Source organism: Schistocerca piceifrons, chromosome 3, assembly GCF_021461385.2.
Source record: "Schistocerca piceifrons isolate TAMUIC-IGC-003096 chromosome 3, iqSchPice1.1, whole genome shotgun sequence".
In the NCBI taxonomy this organism is placed as follows: domain Eukaryota; kingdom Metazoa; phylum Arthropoda; class Insecta; order Orthoptera; family Acrididae; genus Schistocerca; species Schistocerca piceifrons.
This window is the reverse complement of record NC_060140.1, coordinates 698,664,077-698,682,683: the sequence shown is the minus strand read 5'-3', so window position 1 is coordinate 698,682,683 and position 18,607 is coordinate 698,664,077. Positions and strand designations below refer to the sequence as shown.

The window sequence follows — 18,607 nt, the reverse complement described above, 5'->3', positions numbered from 1 at the left end:
ATCGTTGCTCCATGAAGGAGGACATCAAACAGAATAGCCGCTTCGGAGTCCCAGAAAACTATCACCATAATTTTACTGACTGAGGGCACAGCTTTGAACTTCTTCTGAAGCAAGGTGAGTGGAGACACTCCGTGGATGGCTGTTTTGTTTTCGGTTCGAAGTGGTTAACCTATGTTCACTGCGTGTGACAATGTTCGATAAAAAGTAGTCACGATCAGCCTTTTACAATTCCGCACAAATGGTCCTTCTCTGCTCTTTACGCTCTCCTGTTAGCTGGCGAGAAACCCGGCAGACACACGCCTTTGAGAACCCCAACTGGTGGACGAGGGTATCAGCGCTATCAACAGAGACATCCAGTTGAGCAGCGAGGTGTTTGATCACCTCGAATGAGAGTATCTGCACATTCTAACTTTGCAGCAATCACAGATGTGTGCTGCCGGCCGATTCGCGTGAGATCGATCTGATTTGCGAGACCTTGTTGCGATGGTGACAGATGTCTCCTCTAATAGTTCAACCTCCTTCCATCCCCTGCCAGGTGTCTGTAAACATTCTGCAAGCGCCTGTGAATACCTATGAAGCTCTGGTTTTCCACCGAAAGAAACTCAATGACAGCTCTCTGCACAGAACGCGCCTCTGTTACAGACGCCATTTTGAAGGCTACGATAGCGCCGCCGCCTACTGGAACTTCAGGAAACAACATATTTTAGCGGGAATATTCCACAATGTCCTACAACAAATACCGCATTTTTTCAATGGGAATTGGCCCAGAAAAAGATGTATTGCATTACATTAAACGCCAGTTGTAACTTTATTTTACGAGATGTAATTAAAACTCTACGACACCACCTTGTATTTTCTCCAAAGGTTGGTTTCGCTGTCATCTATCTCCCCATAGTCATGTGTGCTTCCAAAGCTAAACATTTCTCTCCTAATTATTCCTGCTTTACCATTTTGCTCTTGTCAGTCTCATATTTTAGATGTCCATATTTCATTTACAAGCTCTGTGTGTAATGTTTTTATATTTTCCCTTTTTCTCAAGTCTTTCAATACATCCAAATTTGTACAATGTTTGTTACAGCGAGTTGTTTCTTTGCCTCATTGTTGCTCTGCTGCCTTCACTGTACCATATCTCAGATTTTTCTATTCGTATTCATTTGTGCTCCCTATTTCAGTCAATAGTTGCCCCCTTTGAAACTCACAGCAACCTCGGGCTCTTCAACTTGCTCTGACATGCCTGTGGTCTTTTATCTTCTGCTGTTTCTTCAGTTTTAATCTGCAGTTTATAACTTAAAAATAATATTCAGAGTCAAAATATGACCCTGGAAAAGCTTTTCAGTTCATACCATGGTTTCGAAAATCTCTATCTTATCAGTATGTAACGTAATTCATCTGAAACCTTTGTGTCTTTACGGGTCTGTTGAACACATAAAACTTTCTTCAATGATTCTTAAACCAAATGTTAGTTTTTTTTCTGTTTGCATCGAAGCACATGCTTGTAATTTTAACATAAACCAAAAACTCTTGCTTACTTCTCAAAATATTAATGGCCAACCAAATATTAGCAAAGAGTAAATTATGTACCGTGCAGGATTCTACGTGGCAGTTTTTCTATTGATTTCTTTCTCCCTAATCACCGTTCTTTTACTTTTTGCTTCTCATAGTTTTCCTGTTATCTGATTACAGCTCCCTCCCCTGCAATCAAAATTATATTTTTGTCACTCTGAACGATCCGAATAATTTCTTTTACTTCTAACGATTTGAATAATTTATTTTACCGCTCTACACATTCTTTCAATCTCTTCATCTCCTGCGGTGCTAGTAGGCATATGGGAGGTGCTGGATTTGTATGTCTGCTGTGTGGATTAACTACTGACGAATATGCTGATTACTACTGACTCTTCACCGGCTTCATTATTAAATCGTTCCTGATTGTTTTTATATTTTACACTACTCGTCTTTATTTTTTTTTACATTCAATGAGAAACTAAAACCGATGGTTGCATCGTAAATCCCTTTAACAATGTCGTTGCTTGTTTAAATTTATATCTCTGTCTGGATGCTAACCGGCAAGGCACAATATTTTTCGATTATTGTTTATTGTTAACAGGATTGTGATAATACCCGTGTGTGGCGATGCACGAAGTGATTCTTACGCATTCACGCTTGTAATCGGCATCCAGGAAAATGCCTATTGACTACTTAGAAGATGAAGGTTTAGCGAAGAATCCGAATCTCAAGTTGGCGCAGTGGAAATTTCGTCTGAGCCTGCATGATCGACGCTTCAACAAGGAACTACAGAAGCAGTTACTGGAGGCAATTAAAAGTGGAGGTAAGTTATTTATTACCTATTGCCGACTGAAATCGGACGTATTTGTGTATTTTCACGAACAGGTGAACTCATGAGCACATCGGCGTTTCGTGACGAATGTTGCCCGCTACACCGAAATAGTTTTTTGAGTAACTAAAGAATTGCAATGAAACTAGACTATATTGCAAATTACCGGTTTTTAGTATTAATTCTTAAGTTACAGCTTGATTTCTTAAATGTTTTATAGATTGTGATAGCGAAATTTTCTTTGCTTGTTTCTGATTTATCAGTAATTCCGTTTTGAAACAAAAATAAAAAACTGCGTATTACTCTACACATTTCCACCAGTGCGATTAGGGATTACGTATTTGAAAGAAAAGAATCGCCTATGGTCAGCTCTCCAAATAATTTTTAAATAGGCAAGTAATTTCAAATATTTGACAAAGACGATTACCAATTATTCATTCAGTAGTTGGTAGCACCATTTCATATTATTTAATAGTGTAGCACATGTATGGAAATTCTTATAAATATATTTTTGAATCCTAGACAAACGTAAACTTCATTGTACGGAAATAAATACACAAGGCATGTGTGCGATTTACTAAGCAAAGTTCTCAGTGTGTCCACTGTCTCGCGTCTATGGGCGAAGAATCGGTAGTAATTTTACTATGTGCTGAAGAGGAGGGCACTTGGTAAATGTTACGCCGAATATGTTACAGGCCTCTAAGCTATTGCTACCGCGTGAAGAACTCGAAGCCGACCAATATTTTGATTAGGCTAATTTCACTCTCGTAGTTTAAGATGTAGTCGAATGCTGGGTACTTACCGAGTTTAGGGGGAGAAAATTTTCGAAAATATTTTTTCTCACTTTTTGATCACTTAGACTAAGTTGATCTCGAAGATGTTATTTATTTTCATCCCCGATAAAAACTTGTTAATATATCGAGAGAAAATTTTTTAATGAAAATTTTTTTCTCATTTTTTGACCGGACCACGAATATGTTATTTGCAAACATCATTCGAGCTAAATCTTAGCACATCAAAGCACTCGGATAAAATCACTTTATTCAGTTTACACTAAAGTCAAATAACAGTGTAGGTAAGTGTTAGTTCCGTGTTTGTTCTGTGCGTTTGTTCTACTAACTCGTAATGGCTAGAATTTTCCCTGATGTGGCCGAATTTCGTATGATAAATTTGTTATTATGTTGTTGTATTTTTACATTTTGAATAAATGACTATGTTGTTTTACTGAAAACTGATGAAAAATATGTCATATTCGTGATCAGCCTAGTCAAATTGACGATAATCGGTATAAAATCAAAGATCTCATGGGTGTCCCCCTAAAGTCAGTAAGTGCCGAATGCTGTTTACGCCGGTAAACATTGTGGTTTAATTTTTACTTTTGCGTGAATTCTCAATTTGTTATGAGTACCTGCAGCGTAGCAAGTGTTTTTGTGACAGCACATAACCGCAATTGTTTCCTCAGAACTAATTCACGGTCAAGTTGTGTAGGAGTTCTGGATTTTACCTTTTTTTATTTTAACCTTAGGAACGCAGTATATATCAAGGTTCTGAATAGTCCATTCGATAGTTACCTCTCGGTAAAAACTTCACATTGCCGTAAAAACTTCACATTGCCACCCGCTGTGGCCACGCGGTTCTAGGCGCTGCAGTCCGGAACCGCGCGACTGCTACGGACGCAGGTTCGAATCCTGCCTCGGGCATGGATGTGTGTGATGTCCTTAGGTTAGTTAGGTTTAAGTAGTTCTAAGTTCTAGGGGACTGATGACCTCAGAAGTTAAGTCCCATAGTACTCAGAGTCATTTAAAAACTTCACCTCTCGCAATTTTAATAAAATTAATAATAAGCTTTAGAACTGACACGCAAGAATATTATCTAATATAACGAACTGTGAAATATGATTATTTACGTACAGACATGCGCATTAAAATTGGCGACAGTGTGGATGTGTTACGTATCATTTGTAAATCGCAGGCATCCCTCGTTTCCAGAGATCACCAAAGCCCTTCAATATGCATACGATGAATGGACCAGTTACAATTTGCCGACTGAGGAATACTGACGAATGGGATACAACCCTTCGGCTTTGAAAAATGTCGTCACAGGTTACCCCAGATGGTACGTTGCAAAGACATTGACGATGTTGACAAACACATTAATGTAGTACCGAGAAGACAGATCGTGGATATATATTACGTATTTCCGTATTTCGAACGTAATGTTATATATATCGCTTTTTCGTAGTAGAAAGCTCTAGTATTCTTCTGTTGACCTATATAGGTCAACTGAAGGATGGGATACTAGTGCTAGCGAAAGCGGAAAAAAGCGACAAACGTAAATTTTGTATCCTATTCTTTAGCTGACCTAGATAGGTGAACTGAAGAACAGGATACTGATACTAGGGAATGCGGTTTTTAGTTGACCCATATAGATTAACTGGAAAATAGGATCCTAGTACTAGCGAAGGCGAAAAATGGCAACAAAAATGAAAATCTGTATCCTGTACTGAAGATGACATATATAGGCCATCTGCAGAATAGGATACTGGTACTAGCAAAAAAGCGACTAATGTAAAATTTGTACCCTGCACTTAAGTTGACCTATATAGGTCAACTAAAGAATAGGATACCACCTTCGTAATGCAGCTGAGGTATAAGATGCCACTTTGAGGAACGACTCACTATTCGACAAAGATATAATTCAAAATGTGACACAAATGCTTTAAAATTACCACAAGCGTCAAAAAATATTTCACAGTATCTATGTCTTAATAACACAACAATGGAAAATTCGGGATCGAAAGCCCTACTCACCATGTATCGGAGACGCTGAGTCGCAAATCGGCACAATAAAAAGACTGTCACAAAATGTGCTTGCGCCCCCCCCCCCCCCCCAACACGCACACACATTATGACCACTGTCTCTGACAGCTGAAGATTGAAGAATCCTGAAGAATGCGATACAATACGTCGGCTTTGAGAAATGACGTCACAAGTTATCCCAGATGGAGCATTGCATTGTTAGCTGAGTCTGGCTTCAGCTGCCCAGCTGCCAGAGACTGTGGTCACACCTCTGTGTGTGTGTGTGTGTGCATAAATATGTTGTCTATTTTCGATAAAGGCCTTGTTGGCCGAAAGCTCATTTTGACAGTCATTTTTCTGTGCCTATCTGCGACTCACCATCCTAATAACACATTAATTTATTTTTATTTGCGATTGTCATGCTTTGCTACATGAGATAACGATTTATTATCCACGGCTCGAAAATAAACTGATATCTATGATTAAAATATGACGTCATTGGTCACGGGTTCTGTGTGGATGTGTTTTGTGTCATTTGCAAATCGTAGGCATCTCTCGTTTCCAAAGACTGCCATCGCCCTTCAATAGGCGTACGATGAATGAACCATTTACAATTTTTGGACGCGGAGTCCGGAGTTCCATAGCCCTTCAATAGGCGTACGATGAATGGACCATTTACAATTTTTGGACGCGGAGTCCGGAATTCGAATTTGATTATGAGTACGTTAAAATAAGTCTTTCGCTTGTCATGTTATGCCAAATGGTGTGGCATGGATATTTACTCTTGAGAAAAGGGACACTAAAGGATTTGATACACAACCGAGAAATACGCAACACATCACAATTTGACGCCACAAAACCAGCCTTTCTTGAATTCTGAAAGTATCGTACAGTGATTCACAACAGTCCAGGGCCCTTAAGAAATGTAATAGGGCAATGCGGCGAAACAAGTCATTCTTGCAGGATGAAGGGTAGTGCCTAATACTCAGTTTTAAGTTGACGAAATTTGAGCAGTTTTTTGTTACTTTGGGGAACGTACTTAAGTAGCTCATGTCAAGCGGGAGGTTTTGCAGAGGACTGAACGAACGTCCCTTATCTTATAGTTACTTGTCACGTCTGGTACCGAACATAACTGCGCAACGCATATTGCTAGCTATATCAGCGGAAATAACCTTTGAATTTTGCTACTGGTTTGAATTTTAATTCATATACCAAACGTACCGGTAATCTGGTATCCCCCGTCACCACTATCATTTCCTTACCACGAATCACACCAAACCCGAAGCGTTTTTAAGGTGTCTGAAGCAACGTTATATCAAAACGCATATTTTCATAATATTAATTTACGGCACAAATATTTAATCAAATATGGGGTCATTTAGGTTTGTCTATAACTGCGATAACTGATAACGCAAATCAATCGTTTAGCTGTTTAGCCCGCCAATTAATCAGTAGAAGTGGAGGGCTATGGGCCGATTATGTTTAGTATCCGTTCTCTGCCAACCATAGCTACCAAACAATTCTCCCTGCAGCAGCACTGATGTACTGTTGTTGAGTGTTGATACGTAATTTGTAACATTATCATTGAACAATATTCCATTAGATAAAGCGCACTCAATTGCACTTTTGATTACACAAAACATTTTAGTGTTCGTTAGTTAATTTTGATTTCGGAGAATTTCAAGTACGATGAAGCTCCGTTTGTCAACATGAAAACGGCAACGGCGCGAATTAGAGACTTTTTTCGGCATCTACCGATCGGGATCAAGATTGCAGAGCACTTAAAACATTAAACGAATTGTTTTCTCGTACTGGCCATGAATTTACGGATTTCACGCCCTTTGCCTGCTGATACTAACCTGAGACAGAGATTTACTATTAATGCAAGATCCTAGTCATAGCCTACTCGATGGAAGCCTTTTCACCTGATAAGCAAGCTTAAAGGCAATAATATACAGAAATAAGACGCACTGCTGGCTACCAGCATCCATAAAACGTCAGCAACGTAAACAATATATAGACGACAGTAACTTAACTTGTCATTTACTTCAATTTCTTGCTAAAACTACTGCTCATCGTATGGTTGTTGAGAATCGTACACAAAACCAACAGTTACATTACGCACAACAGTTGTAAATTGTCGTAGCTGTGTTGGGAGAGTATCAGAGCTCCAAGCGCTAATAGAAAGCACTGATGCTCAAGTCGTGATAGGCACTGATAGCTGGCTGAAGTCAGAGATAAGCTCAGCCGAAATTTTTGCGAAGAACCTAACGGTGTTCCGAGTGGATAGGCTAAATACAGTTGGCGGTGGCGTGTTTGTTCCTGTTGGAAGTAGCTTATCTTGTCGTGAAACTGAAGTAGGTAGTTCCTGCGAATTAGTATGGGCAGATGTCATTGTTGGCAACCGGAGTAAAATAATAATTGGATCCTTTTACCGACCTCCCATTTCAGATGATACAATAGCTGAAAGGTTCAAGAAAACTTGATTTCAAACACGTAACCGACTCATGCAGTTATAGTTGGTGGTGACTTTAATGTACCCTCCATATGTTGGTTTTGTGGGGCGCACAACCGCGCAGTCATCAGCGCCCGTACAAAGTCCCAATTTTGATACAGTCCAATTTTTACACAATGCAATCTAGCCACTGTCACGAATGATGATGATGAGGATGAGATGATGAAAGCAACACAAACACCCAGTCCCCAGGCAGAGCAAAAAATCCCCAACCCGCCCGGGAATCGAAACCGGGACCCCATAATCCTGAGGCAGCAACGCTAGCCATTAGACCACGAGCTGCGGACGGTATGTTGGCGAAAATATATATTTAATTCCTGAGGTATGCATAAAACATCATCCGAAATTGTGCTAAACGCATTCTCTGAAAATTATTTCGGACAGTTAGCTCATGAGCCCACTCGTATAGTAAACGGTTGTGGAAACACACTTGACCTCTTGGCAACAAATAATTCTGAGTTAATAACAAGCATCAAAACGGATACAGGGATTAGTGAACATAGGGTTGTCGTAACGAGACTGAATATTGTAATCCCCAAATCCTCCAAAAATAAACGAAAAATATGCCTATTCAAAAAAAAAGCAGATTAAAATTCACTTGACGACCTCCTGAGAGACATTCTCCACTTCTTCCAAATTAACAATATAAGGGTAGTCCAGATGTGGCTTGAATTCAAAGAAATAGTATCGGCAGCAATAGAGAGAGTTACACGAAATAAATTAACAAACGACGGAGCTTCTTCTCCTTGGTACACAAAACGGGTCACAAAACTGTGGCAGAAACAACGACGAAAATATGCCAAAGCAGAGTTACTAAACACAATCTTCCGAAATGCCTTCACAAAAGAAGACGAAGTAAATACTCTAGAATTCGAATCAAGAACAACTGCCAACATGAGTAACGTAGAAGTAAATATTATCGGAGTCTTCTGGTCCAGACTGTATACCAATTAGGCTCCTTTCGGAGTACGATGATGCATTTGCTCCATACTTAACAATCATATACAACCGTTCGTTCGACGAAAGATCGCCGGCCGGAGTGGCCGTGCGGTTCTAGGCGCTACAGTCTGGAACCGAGCGACCGCTACGATCGCAGGTTCGAATCCTGCCTCGGGCATGGATGTGTGTGATGTCCTTAGGTTAGTTAGGTTTAACTAGTTCTAAGTTCTAGGGGACTAATGACCTCAGAAGTTGAGTCCCATAGTGCTCAGAGCCATATGAATCATTTGAACGAAAGATCCGTACTCAAAGACCGGAAAGTTGCACCGGTCACACCAACATTCAAGCAAGGTAGTAGGAGTAATCCACTAAATTACAGGCCCATATCGTTAACGTCGATATGCAGCAGGATTTTGGAACATACACTGTGTTTGAACATTATGAATTACCCCGGAGAAAACGGTCTATTAACACACAGTCAACACGGATTTATAAAACATCGTTCTTGTGAAACACAACTAGCTCTTTACTCGCATGAAGTGTTGAGTGCTATTGACAAGGGATTTCAAATTGATTCCGTATTTCCGGACCGAGCGAGGTGGCGCAGTGGTTAGCACACTGGACTCGCATTCGGGAGGACGACGGTTCAATCCCGTCTCCGGCCATCCTGATTTAGGTTTTCCGTGATTTCCCTAAATCGTTTCAGGCGAATGCCGAGATGGTTCCTTTGAAAGGGCACGGCTGATTTCCTTCCCAATCCTTCCCTAACCCGAGCTTGCGCTCCGTCTCTAATGACCTCGTTGTCGACGGGACGTTAAACATTAACCACCACCACCTCCGTATTTCCGGAAGGCTTTTGACATTGTACCACACGTGGGGCTTGTAGTGAAATTGCGTGCTTATGGAATATCATCTGTTATGTGACTGGAGTCGTGATTTCCTGTCAGAGATGTCACAGTTCGTAGTAATTGACGGTAAGTCATCGAGTAAAACAAAAGTGATTTCTGGCGTTCCCCAAGGTTGTGTTACAGGACCTTTGCTGTTCCTTATCTATAGAAACGATTTGGGAGACAATCTGAGCAGCCGTCTTAGGTTGTTTGCAGATGACGCTGTCTTTTATCGACTAATAAAGTCATCAGAAGATCAAAACGATTTAGAAAAGATATCTGTATGGTGCGAAAATTTCCAGTTGACCCTAAATAACGAAAAGTGTGAGGTCACCAACATGAGTGCTGAAAGGAATCCGTTAAACTTTGGTTACACGAGTGCTAAAAGGAATCCGTTAAACTTCGCTTACACGATAAATCAGTCAAATCTAAAGGTCGCGAATTCAGCTAAATACCTAGGAGTTTCAATTACAAACAACTTAAATTGGAAGGAACACATAGCAAATGTTGTGGGGGAGGCTACCCAAAGACTGCGTTTTATTAGGACACTTTGAAAACGTAACAGATATACTAAAGAGACTGCCTACACTGCGCTTGTCCGTCCTCTTTTAGAATATTTCTGCGCGTTGCGGGATCCTTGCCAGGTAGGATTAACGGAGTACATCGCGAAGTTCAAACAAGAGCAATAGGGGAGAGAGTGTCACTGACATGATACAGGATTTGGGGTGGACATCATTAAAGCAAAGGCGTTCTTCGTTGCGACGGAATCTTCTCACGAAATTCCAATCACCAACTTTCTCCTCCGAATGCGAAAATATGAGAGAGAAACGATCACCATGATAAAAATAAGGAAATTTGAGCTTGTACGGAAAGATACAGGTGTTCGTTCTTTCTGCGCGCTGTACGAGTTTGGAATAATAGAGAATTATGGAGGTGGTTCGATGAGCCCTCTGCCAGGAACTTCAGTGTGATTTGCAGAGTATCCATGTAGATGGAGATGTAGATGGGGCCAACATTAAACACAAGATAACCGCAAATCGTTTCAAGCTACCTCGCTGTTTCAAGTAACCCCATTTTATGTACTGATTTTTACACCGTATTCAAAAGAAGAAAAATCCTATCATACCATCTGATCCTTTTACAAAATCTTAAGTCAGTGTTGAATGATCTGCCCACTTACTCATATAACATCATTGACTGTACATGTGCAAGATGCAAGTTTCACACCAAATATGCAAAGCATAGCCCGTGATTGTTTTTAACAGAATGATCCAAAGCTTAAACACTGAACAACACGTATAACGTACAGAAATGTACTAAATCATGCATACAATCGCCTGACTGTACATCTCGGCGTTGCCTCCGTTCTCACATCTTTTCTCATAACACGTGTGGAAACTCTGGACTGTTTGGGACAAAAAACCGATGAAAATACTTCTAGTAACCCTAAAATAGCGCTGATTATACCACATTTCTTGAAAGGAGCAAAATCCTTTTTTTTTTGTCGTCAAGATATCGGTCAGTTTTGGCGGCTGATAGGGCGGTGCGGTACCCTATCTTGCAGTGAAGATTAATCATTTGACAGAAAAGTCGTAAAAATAAATAAATAAATAAATAAAAAACCACTTGAATCTTATTAGCTCTCATTATTTTGGATCGAAGCAGAAGCCACCCTCGCATCTATAAATCCGCTCTTCCTCACTCTTACAGTATTGCAACAGAAGGTTACCTGTGCCATACGGGCAACAAGAAGTAGATACAAAAGCAGTTGAGGTGAGCTCTGGGGACAAGGTACCCTAGCAGATGTAACGCTTCCTTACGACAGAGCCAGTAGCCACTCGCTTTTAAACAAAACCCGTCATCTGTAATTAAAAGAGCAATTTCACAAGTTTCTACTGATTATGCACGCAATGACTCTGTGGGAAGCATCAGAATTCTGAGAGATAACTGACCATGGGCGTACCCAGCGAGTGGCAGGGGGGGGGGGGGCAGCTGCCCCCCCCCCCCCCAAGAAGATATTCGAACTCGTTCGTACAGATCCGGGAGTAATTTTTTCGTCTTCGGCACGTTACTGTCGGCAAATCCTAGAAGATTGTTACTGAATTAAAAAGTTGTATTTTTAAACAAGTGCATTCTTATATTTAAAATGTTTATTGAAAGCAGTTTTTCACTAGTTTACTGTTTTATTTAATAAGAAATGCTGTATGTTGTCCGAGTCCTTGTTTCCTGAAACTAGTATGACCTCCCCCCCCCTCCCCCCCTCCCCATAGTTCAGATCCTGGGTACGTCCTTGATACTGACGATCATCAAAACCCTTATTTCCAGCCTGGAGGCCAACCCAATTTCCGAGCTGTACGTGTAAGACAGTGCTGGTATTCGGTCGACGTTCTGCTAAATATGAAAGGGTGAATCATTTTCGACTTTTATGAAAAGGATACCTACATTTATGAAGATACATAAGATACTTAGTCCTTTTCATTTCAAACAAAACAATTTTAAGTGATTCACAGAATTTAAAGAAAATAAAACTTGTTTGTAAAATCTATATTACAACTGTTGTATAAATACGTATAGCTAGTTTAATCTCCGTTAAGACAAGCAGAAACAGGCTATGCCGAATAAAATAATAACAGTTTGAAAACGAGAAACATGATACAAAGCAAAAAACGTTTAAGTTAAAAAACTAAAAAAAGGGGCTACCGTAATTTGATGTATCAAATTATACAATTGTGTGTATGAATATATAACGGTCAGCAGTTGCATCTCCACGTATGTAAAACAGCAAGTTTAATAATGAAACTATCGTAACGTATATACGTCTAGGTATGTGGATATGTGGATACGCGCATTCTGTACATGTGAAGAACTTTTACGTGTATGATTTATGATTTACTTTCCAAAAGAATCGTTTTGCTCATCCCATGATTGTGATAACAGCTTACACTTATTTGACGTTTGTAGCAATTTTATCGATTTTGACCTAAAAAAAGTGAACTGTATGCGACAAGCTGAACCTGCAAAATCTGTGTGTTGTGCATCTGCGGTCTAGGACCCAGAGCTAAATAACCCTGACAAAAAATAGAAAAGATACCATATGGCACCCATGCGGCCGACTTGTCCGCGTATGGCATCTATGAGGCCTTCATAAATAGCAGTTCTGCATATTAGAAATGATGGATGGTTTAAGATACACCGTTATGAAACCCATACAAGGGGGGGGGGGCAGGAGCGGAGGGAGGGACGGCGAAGGGGGTGGGGGTAGAACAAGTGACTTCTCAGATTTAAATCCACACGTCCTATATTACATCAACGTAAACCACTTGATGATAATAGACAAAATGAGAAGTAAATGCACATATTTGGACAACTGTAAAGGAAAGCCTACAACAGTGTTAAATAAGACACACTAAATGCTTCTGTGAAACGCATTATAATATTACCATCTTAAACCATGGAAGACAAACGAACCAACTAAGTGCCCAGGCCGCTAGTGAAGAGTTCCAACAAACGTAAATGCTTTTCCGAACAAGGTAACACATTCTGGAAAATTGTCGCTAAATGCAGGTAAGTCACCAGTTGTAAGAGTAAGGAAATGGAGATCTTACCCAACAAGTTCCCGATACGTATGTGCTCTAACGCTGTCAGAGGAACAGGTCAGATTTGTGATGGACGCCGATTTAAGTGTGCCTGGAAAGGAATTGGCGTGTACATTTGCGTATACTTCCGGACACTCACGAGGAGCACACATACTACAACTTTTGCAACGAAAGTTCCCTCAAAATGGGAGAAAAAATTCCCATTCATGTCTCCTCATACGTCCAGAAAGCCATGAACAGGAACGTTCTTTATGTAGCAGATCTAGTAGGTTTAGCCTTAATCAGCTGTCCTTCCCTAGCTAATAACCGCATATGCTGATTTTTTTAAAACTTGTTCTTGCCTAGCTAATAACAGCACTTGCCATAAAGCCCCATCTGGCAAGTTGCTGAGTACTTTGAAATGACGTTGTTAGCTGCCGCTGATTTCTGGATTCACAGCGCGGAATAGCATTAAACGCTTGTCGATACTACAAGTATTTTGGAGGCAGATGCGGTTGTTTGTCGACTTTCCATGCAGTTGGAAATGTGGAAACTAGATGGGGGTGGGGCACCATCTTCTTACTTCTGTGCGGATCTACGCGAGACATAGCTACTTGCTTTTTCTGAGCAAAATCTTTTTTTGTCGCATTGCTCTCATGTCCATGGATGGTTTAATACACATATCAAAAAAAGTTTTTCATCAACCCGGTTCCCAGAACTCCTGAAGACAGAGTAGACTGTGGATATTGTATCACAGACACAGTCCCTTTGACTGTTCAGAGACGTCAATAAACCTGCCCAAAGATGTAAACAACCATGCACGAGCAGCGCCAATTAGATGGAGGGGGGTCTGACAGCCGATAAGTTCCAGGCATTCCACCAGGAAGGAGGTACACAGCTTGTGTTGTTTGTAGTTCAACCATGCCTAGACGTCAATACCGCGGTTCGATCACGTCCGCATTAACCAAAGCGATGTTGTTCGGACATGGAGGAGATACAGAGAGATAGGAACTGTGACATGCCTTGCTCAGGCCGCCCAAGGGCTGCTACTGCAGTGGATGACCGCTACCTACGGATTATGGCTCGAAGGAACTCCTACAGCAGCACCACTATGTTGAATAATGCTTTTAGTGCAGCCACAGGACGTCGTGTTAACGACTCAAACTGTGCGCAACAGGCTGCATGATGCACTACTTCACTCCAGACGTTCATAGCGAGGTCCAACTTTGCAACCACATCATGCAGCATGGTACAGATGGGCCCAACAACATGCTGAATGGACCGCTCAGGATTGGCATCACATATGAGTGTCGCATATGCCTTCAACCAGATAATCTTTGGAGACTCGTTTGGAGGAACCCGGTCAAGCTGGACGCCTTAGACATACTGTCCAGCGAGTGCAGCAAGCAGGAGGTTCCCTGCTGTTTTGGGGTGGCATTACGTGGGGCCGACGTACGCCACTGGTGGTCACGCTGGAAGGCGCTGTAATGGCTGTACGATACGTGAATGCCATCCTCTGACTGATAGTGAAACCATATCGGCACCATATTGGCTAGGCATTTGTCTTCATGGACGACGATTCGCATCCCCATCGTGCACATCTTGTGAATGACTTCCTTCAGGATAACGACAGCACTCGACTAGTGGCCAGCATGTTATCCAGTCATGAACCCTATCAAACATGCTTGGGATAGACTGAAAAGGACTGTTTCTGGACGGCGTGACCCAACAAGCACTCTGAGGGATCTATGCCGAATCGCCATTGAGAAGTGGGACAATCTGGACCAACAGTGTCTTGATGAACTTGTGGATAGTATGCCACGACGAATACAGGCATGCATCAATGCAAGAGGACGTGCTACTGGGTATTAGAGGTACCGGTGTGTACAGCAATCTGGATCACCACCTCTAAAGGCCTCGCTGTATTGTGGTACAAGTTGCAATGTGTGGTTTTCATGAGCAATAAAAAGGGTGTAAATGATGTTTATGTTCTCTATTCCAATTTTCTGTACAGGTTCAAGAACTCTCGGAACCGAGGTGATGCAAAACTTTTTTTGATGTGTGTATTTGCCAAGTTGGATGGGACATTAGGCGTTCGATACATATAGAATGAAGTCAGTCTTTACACGACTCATAGTGAGTTTTCTTACGATTCCCAGTGTCTCTGTCAGTTTTCGGACAGGGTTTCCTATTCAAAATATCATGTACTCACTCCTCTCCACAAGTCCTAAGTGTGTAACGATAATTTCCGAACACCCTGTATACCTCAGGTTAGACTAGATTAGATTAATTATTCATTCTATAGACCCATAAAAGAGGGAATCCTCCTGGGTGTGGAACATGTCAGATAAACACATTACAAAAATGTAATTAGGAAAACTTGAGTTTCATTAATTTTAAAGATCCTCAGTCAAACAGTAAAATTATGTACATGAATTGAATTTAAATTTCTAACATTTACAGGTTTAATACTTAACATCTGCTTTCATTAAATCCATCATTCAGACATTTGCTAGTTTCTTGGCTATTACAACCAAGTATTGTCAAAAATTGAAGTAAATTATTCATTTCAGTGATCCTCAGTTAAGAACAGTCAGATTATGTACCAGTTTTAAAATTAAACTTCCACTATTTACAGACTTAAGACTTACATCTACTTTCCATACATCCATCATTCACACAGTAGGTAGTTACTTGGTTTTTACAACCAAGTATTGTCAAAAATTAAAGTATAATACATTTTCATTAAAATGGTCTACTGCACTTGTTGAGAAACTCATGGATGGAGTAGAAGGAGTTGGCCACCAAAAATTCTTTTAAATTATGTTTAAATTGTGCCTTGTCTGAAACTAAACTCTTAATGGTTGCTGGTAACTTATTGAAAATATGCATTGCTGAATACTGAACTCCTTTCTGGGCAAGAGTAAGTGATTTTAAATCTTTACGTATATTGTTCTTATTCCTAGTATTGATACTGCGTAATAAGCAGTTAATTGGAAAAAGATATATATTATTTACAACATTAGGATGCTTTAAATTTGCTAGTGTTGTAAAAGACGTATAGGCACTTGACGCGTTCCAGCAGACTCGAAAACTTGTTATTACATCTTTAATGCGTTTGTACTGAGATTCAGTACGATTCCTATCATTTATCAGGAAGGTTTGCAATTCCTTTCTGAAAACGTATGCCCACATTTCATGACAGTTGTACCAATTGGATTTAAAGAGTTCTTTAAATTTGGAGGTTATCAGCGTTTCAGACAATGGGTTTCACCAATCATATTTAAAAACCCTCGTATCGTGAGAGTTAAGCATCTTTAGCAAAAGCTGTAGGATCCTTTTCGTTAGCAGCCAAGTTACTGGCCTGCTTATATCATACCCGTCAAGCGCAGCGAACACGTAACAGCACATAATTGCCATCATTCAGCCTATACATTCTGTCTACTTCCATGAGTTCAGGCTACTGACAGTACCATTTGCACAATTTACTCGTTTCACAGCAAATTACTTCAACCAAGCTTGCCACAGAATCACTGACACCCTTTAACGAACGCATCACTGTTGTGGTTCGTGACGGCTTAAAAAAAATCAGTGACTTGCTCTACATCGCTTAATGGAGACACTTTGCGTTTTTAGCAACGAAATTGACAACATCGCGCATAGTCACTTTCAACGCAAATATTGCCGTGAAATGGTTGGTGACAAGTTTCTGATTAGCGTGTAGCTCATCTGTGCCTGCCACACATTCAGCTGCTTCTTTAGTTAGCCTTCTTCGCTCAGGACAAAGCTTAAACAATGCATTAGATATTGCGTGATTATGCTCGAAGCGCGATTTTTTAATTAAGAGCCTATCTATACGCTGGTCGTATGCAGTCACTATCTGGCTTTCACATCCCAGTCTTCGATGGTCCTCAGTGCTCAGTTCGAAGCGGGACTCATCACTGAAGACAATTTGACTACATCAGTGAGATTCTAGACCTCAAACGTGTCCGGAGACGCGTCAGACGGCGGTGGCATACCAGTCTGACTGTCGCCTGACATACTGCCCTACAACCAGGAGTGATGGTCTGGGATGCAATTTCTTTTCATTGCAATATTTCTTTGGTTGTCAGCCGAGACATCCGTACAGCGCAGCGGTACGTTGACGATTATTATACGACCCGCTTTGTTGTTCTTAAATTTCAGCAAGATTATGCCTGCCCGCACACAGCAAGAGTTACCACTGCTTGTCTTTGTGTTTGCCAAACCCTGCCTCGGGTAACAAGGTCGCCGGATCTCTCCCCAGTTAACACAATGCATACCGGCTCTCACGCCACGGTTAGTGTTGCAGTTCCCTGCGATTTTCGTAGGACGCGCGCGAAATGAGCGCGCCTTCATTATCTGAATGAACTGCACTGACCAGTGTCCGATGCTGATGAATAGAGAGATTATATGCATCATAAAAACCTTAAAATATACATGGAAAATGCTTAAAGAATGGATGAAAAGTATCGAATGCAAATGTACAGGGCTATTACAAATGATTGAAGCGATTTCATAAATTCACTGTAGCTCCATCCATTGACATATGGTCACGACACACTACAGATACGTAGAAAAACTCATAAAGTTTTGTTTGGCTGAAGCCGCACTTCAGTTTTCTGCCGTCAGAGCACTCGAGAGTGCAGTGAGACAAAATGGCGACAGGAGCCAAGAAACCGTATGTCGTGCTTGAAATGCACTCACATCAGTCAGTCATAACAGTGCAACGACACTTCAGGACGAAGTTCAACAAAGATCCACCAACTGCTAACTCCATTCGGCGATGGTATGCGCAGTTTAAAGCTTCTGGATGCCTCTGTAAGGGGAAATCAATGGGTCGGCCTGCAGTGAGCGAAGAAACGGTTGAACGCGTGCGGGCAAGTTTCACACATAGCCCGCGGAAAATTGGCTCATGCCGCAACTGGAGACCGACAGTGCCGACTTCATCTTTCAACGGGATGGTGCTCCGCCGCACTTCCATCATGATGTTTGGCATTTCTTAAACAGGACATTGGAAAATCGATGGATCGGTTGTGGTGGAGATCATGATCAGCAATTCATGTCATGGCCTCCACGCTCTCCCGACTTAACCCCATGTGATTTCTTTCTGTGGGGTTATGTGAAAGATTCAGTGTTTAAACCTCCTCTACCAAGAAACGTGCCAGAACTGCGAGCTCGCATCAACGATGCTTTCGAACTCATTGATGGGGACATGCTGCGCCGGCCGAGTGTGGGAGGAACTTGATTATCGGCTTGATGTCTGCCGAATCACTAAAGGGGCACATATCGAACATTTGTGAATGCCTAAAAAAACTTTTTGAGTTTTTGTATGTGTGTGCAAAGCATTTTGAAAATATCTCAGATAATAAAGTTATTGTAGAGCTGTGAAATCGCTTCAATCATTTGTAATAACCCTGTATTGCGAGGAAGTGCGCCAGCCACTCCAAACATCGTTTCATTTAGAACGCTGATATTTTCTGAATGCTTTCTAGTAGAGGTTAAATTTTCTAAAAAATTGCAAAATGGGGACGCATACT

The 18,607-nt window shown here is 41.1% G+C and overlaps 1 protein-coding gene across 1 annotated transcript in view; it reads left to right on the top strand.

Annotated features, from left to right (window-relative positions):
- Window positions 1-2,184: 2,184 nt before the first annotated feature.
- Window positions 2,185-18,607, top strand: part of LOC124788536 (26S proteasome non-ATPase regulatory subunit 6-like) — a 139,755-nt gene continuing 123,332 nt past the window's right edge. The window contains exon 1 of the mRNA XM_047255805.1: window positions 2,185-2,329. Within this exon, the coding sequence (XP_047111761.1) occupies window positions 2,185-2,329 (145 nt within the window). The remainder of the gene's footprint in view (window positions 2,330-18,607) is intronic.